Source organism: Malus sylvestris, chromosome 3 (genome assembly GCF_916048215.2).
Source record: "Malus sylvestris chromosome 3, drMalSylv7.2, whole genome shotgun sequence".
Classification (NCBI taxonomy): Eukaryota; Viridiplantae; Streptophyta; class Magnoliopsida; order Rosales; family Rosaceae; genus Malus; species Malus sylvestris.
The window spans coordinates 6,682,972-6,696,352 of NC_062262.1; the positions used below are offsets into that span (position 1 = coordinate 6,682,972).

At 36.2% G+C, this 13,381-nt stretch overlaps 1 protein-coding gene and 1 pseudogene across 4 annotated transcripts in view; one reads left to right on the plus strand and one right to left on the minus strand.

Moving 5' to 3' along the window:
* LOC126615402 (uncharacterized) overlaps positions 1-13,381 on the minus strand; it is a 27,987-nt gene continuing 14,606 nt past the window's right edge. Inside the window, exons 1-3 of one of the 4 annotated variants that reach the window (XM_050283219.1) lie at positions 4,623-4,893; positions 687-3,300; positions 1-589 (exon numbers count right to left, since the gene is read on the minus strand). In XM_050283219.1, the coding sequence (XP_050139176.1) occupies positions 293-589; positions 687-3,185 (2,796 nt within the window). In that variant the 5' untranslated portion in view covers positions 3,186-3,300; positions 4,623-4,893 and the 3' untranslated portion in view covers positions 1-292. Of the gene's footprint in view, positions 590-686; positions 3,301-3,459; positions 4,089-4,127; positions 4,589-4,622; positions 4,894-13,381 lie in introns of those variants that run through there. The other 3 variants (XM_050283220.1, XM_050283221.1, XM_050283222.1) reach the window with 3 other exon arrangements.
* Positions 10,342-13,381, plus strand: part of LOC126615401 (probable disease resistance protein At4g27220) — a 40,883-nt pseudogene continuing 37,843 nt past the window's right edge.

Consider the following 13,381-nt stretch of genomic DNA (forward strand, 5'->3'; position numbering starts at 1 on the left):
TTCCCATCAGAAAATCTTAAGCTTATTGAAATTCAAGTGAAAAAAACATACTATTCACTCACTATATGCAGATTTAAATGGATTAAACACTTTAAACTCACAATACATATGAATTACTTCATATATTGATGCTGACATCTACAGTAATCTGCGGATTCCCGACGCCTGTTATCTTCGCGGGGTTATGAATCTAAAACCCAATACGAGTTAAGGCACCTACCGCAGATTTTGTACAATATCAACCCGGGCAACTGAAGATGTACGTTAACTTCAAGAGGCAATCATGGTAAAACTAGACCCTCCCGACTGGAGAAAGTGGGGGATATGAGGAATATCTTGCAGGAACTTCCCCTTCAGTTCGATCTGGAAGACTTAATCCATCATTTTGCATTAACATCGTTTCCCCGAAAGTTTTTTCTTGTAACGAGTTCCTTGACACAGAGAACTCACACAGATTCCGACTATCTAATACTGCTATACATATGGAGAATGCTTGTAAGATTGAGAGTGAAGGATTGAACTCAACTGAAAAGATCCCATCTTTGAATGGGGCCAAACTGAATGCAGGCTGGTTTTCTTGTAATCCTCCCTGTGGATACAAAACAAAGCAAAAGGCCCGATTAGCCGGGAATTTTCAGAAAAATATGGTGGAAAAATTTAACCAAGGTTAAAGAAAAACAGCATACCTCAGAATAAAGCTCAAACCGATCTGTGATGTGGCAAACTTTATGTGAGGTCAATTTCTCGCTGACCTGATTCTGATTGTCAAATATCCTTAGCTTGCAACCCAAATCCCAACCTCCACAGTCACATGATCCGCCTGAACTCCAACGTTTAATCAGTGACGATGGTCCTCCGTTGCTTGGTAGACTATGGGTACCAGTAGGAAGTATCACAGTTGTGCTAATAAGGCCTTGAGTACCAACGAAAGGCTTACCGTCTATAGCTTCCCCAGAATAAGAATGGCGTCTTACACTTGACAAACACTCATCTGAACCAACCACAGGAAAGATACTACAGTTATCCCTATCATGCCAAACTCTGGTAGACTGCTGATTGGTTGTTTTCGGGATTTTGACAACAGCGGCAGCAAGCTCATCATTTGGCTGGAAGTCTGAGGTTTGACAATCTGCCTGTCTCAGGTTTACAGAGAATAAAACAAACTCTCTAACGCTAAAGTCTTCCAGTCTGACCAAATTGGGAAACTGAGAATCAGCAACCTTCATTTGAGCCACAACATTATGGACATAGTCATGACTCTTGCTTTTGCTGCCTTGATGCATCCAAGTTCCAGTCTTTTTCTTGACTTCCCGGATGCTGAAGAATGTGTAGATGCAGCTGCAGTCATCATTTTTGGAGGTATTTAACTTCTTCACTGTGGCAGCAAGAATGTCAATGTCATTGTCAACCGCAAATGTGAAAAGGGGCAGGCCATTCTTAACTGTAACTCGTAGAAGAGCTTGAACTGCTGTGGATCCACTCCTCTTGACCATAGCTGACTCATTGACATTAATTGTTCTGCAACCAGTCATACCTAGTTTTACCTTCCCTGGCAGCTCAGACAAAGAATCCACTTGCCCCACAGATGACTTGCATAGCTTATTTTTTGATATGGAACCTTTCTCTGATGGCTCCACTAAGGGATGGCAGCTAGCCACCTTTGGTTTCAGCAGTGGATCCAGTAACCTTCTCAGAGGGCTCGACTTGGCTCTGCCAGTGGAATTGGACTTATCATCGTCTGAAGCATCCATAAAAGTGGAAGTTACAGTGTTCGTGGAACCAGGTTTGGCTGAAAAAGTTGTTGAACTCAGCTTCTGTACATCTGAACAGTCCTTAGAACTGGAAATCTTACCGATCTTACCCAGGCCAATGCTAAATCGGCGAAAAGGTGAAGTGCTCCTTACTTTTTCAGCAGTCGCTTTGCTTGGTTTCAGATCTAATCCTTTATAAGGCTCACTTACAGTTGAAGATGCGGAGGCTACAGCTGCTTTTCTCTCTTCTACTTTTATGCCTCTTGATGGGCTTGTTCCTGTTTTAGCTGACTGTGTTACGGAGCAAGGTACACTAGATTGTAATCTGATACTCGTAGCATCTACAGAGCCAAGCTGTTTTACCCGAGAGTGTTTCCTTTCAACTTCAGAAGGGAAAGGGCATGAGTGTGGCATATCAGATCTGAGCTCTGCATGGCATGACTCCTTGGGTCTACCTGAAAATCTTCCCCAGGTTGCTTTTGCTGCTCTTTGATGAAGCAGATTCATTGAATCAGATGGATTGGAAACACCAGAATCTTTGTTTTCAGGACAATCTCTAGGCAAAAGCAGAACAACTTTCTGGCATCCTTCAGGGATATCTCGTTCAGAATTTTCTGAATAAGGTTTACTTAAGTTCTCTGATTTCTTCATTAATTCACCGTGAGCTGCAATTTCATGTGGGCCAGTCCGCAAAACTCCTTTTTCTGGCTCACTCTTTGGGTCTGAATCTTTTCTCATGTACTGTTCCACCTTGATGTCTTGGCGGTTTTTGCATAAAGATTTATCTGTTCCAATGGACTTTTCCAGCCCATTCAAGGTGCTACTCCCATCAACTTTAAGATCTTGAAACTTTTCAACCCTTTCTCTAAAACAGTTGACAACTTCAGAATGGCCTTCTATTGGAGATTTCATGAAATGAGATTCCAGTGAAGGACGACGCACCTTTGGTCGGGCAGGAGAACAACTGTGGCCTCGGCTAGAAGGGGTTGATGATTCATCTGTCGAAAAACATGAGGTTGTATTACTACTTGACGGTGAATACCTGCTACTTCTGTGTGGCATCTGTTTATGGCTATGCTGCCATTTTTCTAGGCGCCCCCAGTCTAGGACACCGACATTTAAAACTTTCTCCTGAAGGTTTTTTCCCCTCTCAAGATAACTTGGCAACTTTGACATGTACTTAACAAGCTCATCTTCTTCCGTTTTCTTTTTATCAATCTGCTGCTTTTGGTGGTACCCAACAGAATCACGTCGAATATCATTTATATTCTTTGTAATCTCATGATGGAGATCAGCATAGGACAGACTAGACTTTCTTGATTTGGACTTGTTTTCTTGGTTTATGCTTGCAGTTGTTGGACATGATACGCTTCCAGACGTTCCCACAGATTGTTGATCATTGGAAGTCCTTCTGGGTTCTAAATAGCCTTCCATGTTGCTATCTGCAATGCCCTGCTTTATCGAGCTTGAAAAATCTTACTACAAGGAAGCCCCATATGCATCTTATTCGGCTACACGGTTGCACCGAATCACAAAGATGCTGGCCAATCTGCGGATAAAAACAAAGACAAAGTTGAATACAGCGGCCCTACAAATTTTAATACTAAAACAAGGTTACTCAATAGATTACTAGCAAACAACAGATAGACATGCTAAGCACTGTTCTTTCCTCGCTAACTATATTGGTTAATGGACAAATGAAACTTACCCGTTACACCAACCAAGAAGCAAAGTAACAAAGTCACAGCTTTTTAAACAAGAAATACACCAAGTTGAGGTCTCCCTAATAAAGCAACCCGAAAAATCGTGGAAGCGCTCCCCATAACTTCTCCCAACATTTTAGAACATGACACACATTCTAATAGCAGTATTTACTATAACAACACCATAACTCAGGAATCTATCACATCCTCTTTTCCAGGAAACTCCGAAAAAACAACGAAAGCACAATACAACATGTATCTAGATCTTGATTTCACACTCATGACTCGTTGGGTCGGCATACATGGTGTAGTAAACAAGATAAGCACTCACACATTCAGATCTTACAATCACAGGAAAAATAGCACAAACGTACTCGTCTACTCTGCTCAATTAAAACTATCAATAATCTCACTTTCCAATTAGTTACACATACATGGCCTTAAATCCTAATTCCGAAACATAAAATTCAGAAAAATTGTCGTCCACAAAACACAATTGCAGAACAAGAGACTTGAATAGCGCAAAACTGAAATCTCAATGCAACAAGACAATTGGGGAGCTGTATATTGACAAACAGGGAAAGCAGAGAAGCAAATTCAAAACCAAGAACTTTGGTGGTCCATGGAAATTTGAAACCCCAATCTCAAAAATCAAAGATAAGGTAAAAACGACCTGTCGTCGTCGGCGGCGTCACCGTCGCCGCTAAGCCTAACGGAAACGACAAAGCTCGCCAGCTATTCCACAATCAGAACCAGAACGCTCTGCCCCGTTTGGCAATGAGAAGGAAACCACAGGGTAAAAAAACAACATAAAGCTGTAAAGGAGATATTTTTCTCTCACTTTCTCAGCTGCCAAACAGTAAGTGAACATCTCAACCCCTTTGGCAGTTAAAACGGAATCACGGGGGGGGGGGGGGGGGGGGAAATAACATAAATAAATAAAAAAAGGAAATCTTTTTCTCTCACTTTCTCAGCAGCCAAAAAGAAAATTGAAAATATTTCAACCGAAAATTTCCGAACGGAAGAAAACGGAAACTAGAGAACCAACCGGCACAAAAATCAGGGAAACAGCAGGCAAGAAAAAATGGCATTTTCTCGGGAAACAAACGGAATAAAAAGTCTCGTAATTTCTGACTCACACGAGTGGCATCGTATGCATAGTACTCACCGGAGTGAATCTTCTGTTTCTACAGAGGCAATTAACGGAGAACACGACGGGCTCGAGGGCGGAGCAAAACGTGTCGGTGGTTCATTGGTCTGTGCGAGCAGAATGGTGAAAAAGCAGGGAGATCAAGGGCGGAGAGGAATCATTAGGTCAGCCTCGGAATCCGAGATGCTTGCGTCTTTCTCTTCCCCAAACTCCAAAGCAGATCAGAAGAGATGAGAGAGAGAGAGAGAGAGAGCTGCGAGTTAGAGTGAGAGTGTGTGGTGGTGTTTTCTGGCTGGACTCGATTTGTATTGTACCGGGAAGCCATCGTTTTCATCGGACGGCTGAGAGGAAGACCAGATGATCGAGCGGTCACATCATATAGGCTTCTAGGAGAGAGACAATATGTTCATGGGCCCCACTTTTGAAAGGGCATTATTTTATTTGTATTACATTATAAATTTTTACTTGAAGAAGTGAGAATGTTTAAGTTGGATTTTTACTTAAGACGAATTTGGATTACATTATAAATTTTTCAGTATGCAAGAACATAACTCAACACACCAAATATAATAATACAATTGATTAGAAACTTAAAAAATATTCAAGTAATAATATCATGACAAAGTGTATCGAGTCGTGTTCGTGACATAATGAATTTTTTTCCAATGAAAATGGCAATTGGCAAATACGTATCATTGGGTACTTAATGACATTTATCCCTAAATAAATATGATGAAGTAAATAGGAAAAGGAAAATAATCAAACTTGGTTCAATTTTTATGAATATACTATTGATACAGTTACACATCAACCAAAAAGATATATCAAAAGATAAAAAGAGGATACGCTTTGAAGAAGTGCCTATTGCCTAGCAAACTAAAGTGATCACTTTCAACTAAAAAGGGGATCAAGGACAGGCTGAGCAGTAGAAGAAAAAGAGAGCAAAAGGTAAAAAGTTTTACCCTTAATCACCTGTTTATATTTTACGAGTATAATCGTTTATTTGTTTAAATTTTTTTTCATAATCGTAATTATGAATTTTGAATAAGCAGGTAACCGTAATTGCTCGTACCCATGAATATATTGTGCTCATATCTAAAGAGCAGAAGAAGAAAAGAAAGTGAAAGGAAAATGTTAGAAATATCAAATTTGTAAATTAAATGATGTGTTACTAAAAGAAAATAAACACATTAATTAACTTTTAAGTAACGATCCAATTATAAACAATCACATCATTTAATTTATAAAATTTGATTTAAAATTTTTGTCTCTCTAAAGATAAAAAACAAAAGGCAAAAGGTAAAAGGTTGACGGTAAAAGGTAAAAGGCAAAAGGCAAAAGGTGAGAATGTGATGAGCAAAAGGAAGTGATGAAATTAATAGGAGAACATGTCGATAAAAAGGAACAATGGAGATCCAAGGTTGTCATAGCCCTATATTAAAATAATTAAATGCATACTAGGGGTAGGGTAGGGCTTATAATATATGAATTATAAAACGGAATAGGATCTTATTCCGATCCTATTTGTAGAGATCTAAAAGATCAATCAATTGTGTCCGTTTATCGTATTTTATGCAGTTAAAAATTATTTTACATTCTTTATTTAAAATTAATTATAAACAGTACTTAACAAAAATTAATTGTATAATATATGATAAATGGATAAGATTGATTGATCTTCCGGATTCCCACAAAGAATCCAAAGGTCCTTATCCTTATGAAACCACTGAAAGAGGATGCCTAATTTCCACATTCAACTCTATGCCTATAAGTTGTTAATAACAATAATTATTCGGTCTAGTGATTTTCCGTCTTTATCTTTTTGGAACACGGTCTTTAATTGTAATATCATGAATGATTGTTGTGTTGTTGAAGCTTGAGTAAAAATGGGGGTACTTTTCACACCTATTTTATTTCTCACAAATCTTTTTTAATTTTTTACCATTGGATCGAATAAATTGAAAAAAAAAATCAATGACAAAAATATTAAAAAATATGTGTAAATGTAAAAATGGATATGTGAATAGCACTTTTATAAAATAAATAAAAAATAAAAAAGGGTCTACCATGTAGATAATCTAACAGTTACAGAAATTTAAGTATACAATCAAGTTGTAAATTGACACAAAAAAAAAAAAAAAATCAAGTAGGAACTTTCTAGGTTAAGATGGTTATAAATGTGTTTTCTCAATAAATATGTCATTTTCTAATAAATAAAAAAGAAAAAACTTGCATCACCGGTTTTTATCTCATCACATAACGTATCTTCACAGTGTAAATTTTAGGGGTGTGATATCCACACACCTATTTTTACTCCTCACACACCCCTTTATTGATTTTTGTCATTTGATTTTTTTTTAATTCATTCGATCTGGAGATCGAAAATTAAGAGAGCGTGTGAGAAGTAAAAAGTGTGTATGGATAGTACACCCCAAATTCCATTATCAGAATCGTTTAAAATTTTAATTTTAATTTGAATATCATCCCAAAAAAAATTATTATTTAAATTAAAAATTGTTTAATCATCTAAATATCATATACAGTTGGATGCATAATTGATTTCCAATTTGAATGAAGACAAATCCTAACATACAAATATAGTCATGAATGATACATGAATATTGTAATGGGCCGTTCATTTTGAACCAATTATTATTGTACCATTTGCACCGATCAATTTTTTATTCAAAGAATGTTGAAAAAGTTCACTCAAATCTAAAACTGTTTTGTCATTGATTATTATAGCATTTAATTGTTTATCGGACACTATTTGGTTGCTACAAATTCAACACCAATTTCGGTTATCCATTCACAGATAAATACGTGTCCAAATAATTAATATTGTAAACCCAAGTGAGTCACGTGGTTATTTGAAACCAATGCTAGCAATTACCAACAGTGGATACCAACACTGGATTACTCCATAATTATAGCTCCAAGCTACATATTCATATGTCAGTCATCCACAAAACGATTGTTCAAAACTTTCATTTTTTTTTTTTGGAAAATTAGCGAAAGATTTCATTTCAAAACAAATGGCAAGATTCGGTTGGCAATAATTGGTGGATGGAATCCGATTAGAGTTTCTTTTAAAACAAAGTCATGTTTTCCAGAAGGATCTTTCAATCATATTCGTTCTTCGTACATCGTATGGTTAGTTTTTGTCAGATACTATTTATATTCAATTTTAAATAAAAAAATTTACAATAATTTCTGATCGCACGATGTACGATGTACGATGTACGATGAACGAATCCTGGATAAAATACATGTAAAAATGTGGCTTGTTGTGCTTTTCAACATGTCACTTTAGTTTTCTCTAATATCTAGTCAAAATAACTTATTGTGAATTTAAATCTCGGATGAGTACAAAATTATTGAAGTTTAAATAGTATAAACCATAAATTCTTATGAAAACTAATGAAAATGATTTGAAAACTTTGAGTTTTAACTATAAGGATAAAATAAAGGATACAGTGAATAGTACCATGATTGATTTTTTAGCGTAAAAAATGTGGTTTTTCGTTAAAATTAACAGTACAGGAAACTTTTCGCTAAAGTATCCTAAATTCTTTTCATGTTTGTTTTACAATAAAAGGTGTGGGATTAGACATACAAAGTTGGTGTGATATTACGATGGTTCAAGCCAATCACCAAAGGTGGAGGAATTTGAATTTCGGTCCTCCCTTATGTTTATGTTGGGCTTTATTTGACCTTTTGGTTTGGGTTTGTACTTCTATTGTCTTGTCCTTGCTGTGAGATGGGCCTGAAAAATTTTGGTTTGGTAGTTTGTGGAGTTTTCCCAACGAAAATGTGAAGTTTTCCCAGAAATTATAGTTTTTTTTTTTTTTTTTTTTTTTTTTTTGTGCATAAGGGAGAGCATCGGGTGAGTTGCTAGCCTCACAATGGGTTAATAATAATGTAGTTTAAATTATTCTTTAGTGAGATTCAAACGTAAGACCTTTCAATTACAAGTGAAGAGGAATATCACTAAACTATAGTACTAAGTGCACTTATAAATTACTCAATTTTAAAATTTTAAAATGAAGTGTGTTGAATAAATTTGTGGGGTGTTAATAATTAAAACAAACCTCGTCTAATTTCACTAAAAAAAGAGAAAGAGTAAAGTTAAATTTCAGTAAAAAAGGGGCCGAGTTCAATGAAGCTCATAAAGTTTTTATGAAAATCTTATATATGGAACATCAATCAAGCTCATAAGTTAGCGAGTTTTTGTGATACTTTAGAGTAACGGATAATTCAGATTTTTTTCAACTATTAGGTCTTTGGACAAAAATATAAAAAATAAAAAATAAAATCTAACGGTTAAAAAGAACCATAGAATTTTTGCATAAGCTAAATCATACTGGATGGATCAGTTTCAACCTTCTAAAGTCAGAATCAAACTAGTGACTTGTGCTTAATTGTATAGCAAGTAAGTCCTGTTTTAACATGAACACAAAATCAAGAAATTGAATCCCAGAAAGAAAATAAATATGAAGTTATTTAAATAAATATCAAACTTTCTTGAAATTCCAATTCTCACTTGGCCCGTTTCCATGCATTTGTTCTTGTTGTTCCCTTTGAGTTTAAACATTATGGCCTACTCCAGCCCAAAGTTACGCTAACTCGAGAAACCTGAAAAGTTCATCCACTAGATAGTATGCCAACAAATAACTTATTAGTACACAGATTATCAATTATCCAATTACTTTTCTTGATTAAACATCGCTTTCTAATAAATTTATTGCATCCTACAAAAGCCCAAGTTTCATAGTTCATCAACATAGAGAATCGGCTAACCCGAGTGGTGAATTGGTGAGGTGCATGGTGATTGTGGCGAAGACGACGTGTGTCAATAGACGAAGTCTTATTGGGACATGCTTGGGTTTCTAATGTTCGAACTGAAGTGTACAAATGAAATGAGTGCATGAAAAACTTTTCATCAAATTAATTGAGTTTATATGATTTTCGACCCCAACAATTATACGGAAACTAGAAATCGCTTACATTATCGATCTTTATCCGTGCAGTTGTACATTGTGAGAAGCTTCGTAATGGTACATGGTGTGATGATATGATATTTTATTCATGTTAAATGTGCATAAAAAAGTGTGAAAAAAAGCTAGAGGAATTTTAAATTTTCGAATCTTGTGGAAAGGAAAGAGATTTTTCTATGTACTCGGAGTACAAGTCAGTCCACCACGTGCCATAGTATAAGTGAGAAATATATATTTTTAGTATCACTCCATTTATACTATGAAATGTGGTGCATCCACTTGTACTCCGGGTACTCTTAAAAATTTATCTAACAAGGCATGAAAATCTCATGTCTAACAATTCAGTATGAAATTTTTATAACTATTCGAGTAAGTCTCATGCCATTAAATTTAGGATCTTCCACAAATCACTTAGCTACGATTTGAATCACCCAACTACATTAGTGAACCCATGTATTGTCCCTAGGGAAGGAGACCCCGGAAGGCCATTTATTGTCCCTTTGGAATTTGGGGTTTCTTAAGCAATGCATCCAATTCTTCCAAAGGTTTCTTAAGCAATGCATCCAATTCTCTTTCACTTTATCTTTTAATTCTTGTTAAAAGAGAATTACCTCCTCTTGAAGCAATGCATTCACTTTGGAATCACCTCATATTCAAGTAATGCTTGTTAGATATATTTTTTTGCTTGTCTATTTATATTGTTAGAAAACTCTTATTAAGTCTTCCCAATTGAAGTCATATGCTCATAAATTTGCACTGCTGAGGTAACATAACATGTGTTCCTTGTGCATGCTAGCATTAAACGTTCAAATTTTCTAGCAAGTTCGTGAAACACTGCTACCAGTACCAGACATATGATTTGTTGCTGAACAAGGCATACATTTCAAAATTTCACTTTCCGTTTACTAAACAGTTACATTGTGTTGGTTTCCAATATAGGTACGTTTGTACCTTTCACAAACTATGTTTCTTTTCAATATTGAAGTGATGCTCGTTACATATTTTCTGCTTCTCTATTTATATCGTAGCTAAACTATTATTAACTCTTCATCATTGAAGTTATTTCCTCATATACTTGCATTGATGAGGTAACATAATTTGTCCTCCTTGTGCATGCCAGCATTCAACATTCAAATTTTCTTGCAAGTTTGTGAAGCATCACTACCAATGCCAGACATATGATTTGTGGCTGAACAAGGCACATACTTCAGAATTTCATTTTTACTCTGTCAAACAATTGCATTGCGTTGATTTACAATACAGGTACATACATACTTTTTGCAAACTCTATTTCTTTTCAATATTTGTTATTTTAGATGTTTGTTTTTATCCTACCCGACCAAGAAACAAGTGTTGATTTTACATTCTAGTGTCTGCCGAATATTTATTTCAGCAGCTCCAACACCAACAAACTTAAGAAAACAAGTGCCTTTGAAAAAGTAATCAACTAGCATTGAGCTAATCTCTCCTTATAATCGAATTTTATTGTTTTAAACAGAAAAAAAATATATGGATAGAGTTAGCGGAAATGAACAAATGTAATGTCATGTGAGAGAGAGTGAGTTTGGGGATCATAGAAATACATGAGTTATTTTTATCATGTAATAATACTAAAAGTTAAAAATCACGTAGCGCTACGTAATGGTAAAATGTAAACTTTTCAAATTTGCATACTGTAAAAATAATAATGGGCAAATAAATGTACTGACACACCCCGTCCCGAAGGAGGGCATGCTGGCCGTCACGTGAGAGTGACGTAACCATTTGCACAGTACGGAAGCTTTAAGATACAATTTAAATTGATACACCCGAAGGTGAGTCATAATTTTGTCCAATCTGTCAGAACACCGTCGAATTCCTCGTAGTCACCACACCTTTGTGATTCCTGAACCTGGAGGGGCGCAAAACCAAAATTGAGTGGGTCAGTAAAACAATTCTTTTCCAAATCCAAACATTTCTCAAAACGTTGTAACCCCTCTCCGTAAAACCTGTATACTTTCCCAGAAATGTAAAATATAAATATACATATATATTCTCAAAACTTCATTTTTACTATCTCAACATTATCTCTTTATCAATCATGCCATGCCATGTCATCTCAACATTTCTCATATTAATTATGCCATGCCACATCATCTCAACAGTAATAAGGTATGAATGCATCAACATAATCATATCAGGTGCAAGAAAGTAATCAACCGTAGGCCCTCTAATAGCCCTATACGGTTGAACCTAGAGCTCAAAATCTATCATTATCACTCTACCGGAGTCACCTCTGTGACCCGTCCGGCCTTCTGCACACAAGTTACGCTCTAGTGCTTCTCATAAATCATCTGTGCACATAATCTAAGGTCACCCACCAGTCGGAATCTCACTAACACTCTCGCGACTGGTCTGTCGTACCCACTCCGCGTGGACTGTACGACTAGCATCTACTTGGATCCAAGGCGAGCGTGCGATGCGGTGAATACTATAAGCACTAAACCATGGTGCAGGATTTGAGCTCAATATATATCATCATCATCATAACAGTAATTAAATACTCATCTGTGCGTCCACCGCACCATTTCATACATATGCATCATAAATCAATTCTTACCTGTGCGTCCACCGCACCAATTCATACATATGCATCATATATTAATTCATGCATGGCATTTCAACTCACATTTCTATATACTTTTCATATCAATTCTATGCATGGTATTTCACTTCCCGTTTTTCCACATAACTCATATGCATTTCATTTTAAACATAATTTCATGCATTTTCAATTTCTGGGAAAACGTTAAGTATATATATATATACGGAAAACAAAACTGCCCACTCACCTGGAGTTCGTCCAACAACTCCCTAGCACCACACATCAAGGCGTCACGACGATCGCCGCCTAGAATAGTAATCAAATCCAACCTCAAAATTCATATCGATAGAATATATAACTTATATAAAATACGTCACTACGTAGTTCGATCCGGAAGATCTGCCACTCAGATTTTAAATCCATAACTTCCAGAGGTCCACAATATATCTCTAGGATAACATCCTAAAATTTCATTACCATCCAACGGTCGGATCTCCGTCAATTTCCAAAACTAAGTGACGGTTAACATTTTATATTATGGACTTACAATTCCAATTCCGGAAGATCCGTAACTCGGATTCCCAATCCGTAAGTTCCAATAATCCTCAAATATTACGTATTACAACGTATCAAAGTTTGGTGACGATCCAACGGTCGGATCATCAATTCACATTTTCACCTAAATGTGAAAACTATAAAACGTTATTTGAACACCTAACCAACAATCTTCAATAACTTTCTCATACGGTGTTCAATTTAGGTATATGAATATACCACAGTGATCTACTCGACGTCACGGACGTCGACATATTTTTAAAATAATTTTATTTTTATTTTTTATTTTTACTGTAGCACCTTCTTCTTCCTTGGGTCGCCGGACTGGTTTTTCCGGCGGCCGTTTTCTGGGCAGTTTTTCAAATTGCCATAACTTTGTCATTTCTCAACGAAATCAAGTGATTCAAAAACGAAAGTTGTAGACCTTGAAGAGAACAAGAGAATGGTACCTTGCACAACACCTAGTTCGCCGTGGTTTGGCCGGAAACTGCCTCGAAAGCCTCGGAGGTCGCCGGAAACTGGGTATTTTTCAAATGAGTATAACTTCTTCAATACTCAACTAAATTGAGTGAAACAAAAAGGAAAGTTGTAGTACTTGACGAGACGAAGAGATTGATACCTACCTCGACTTCTAACTCGCC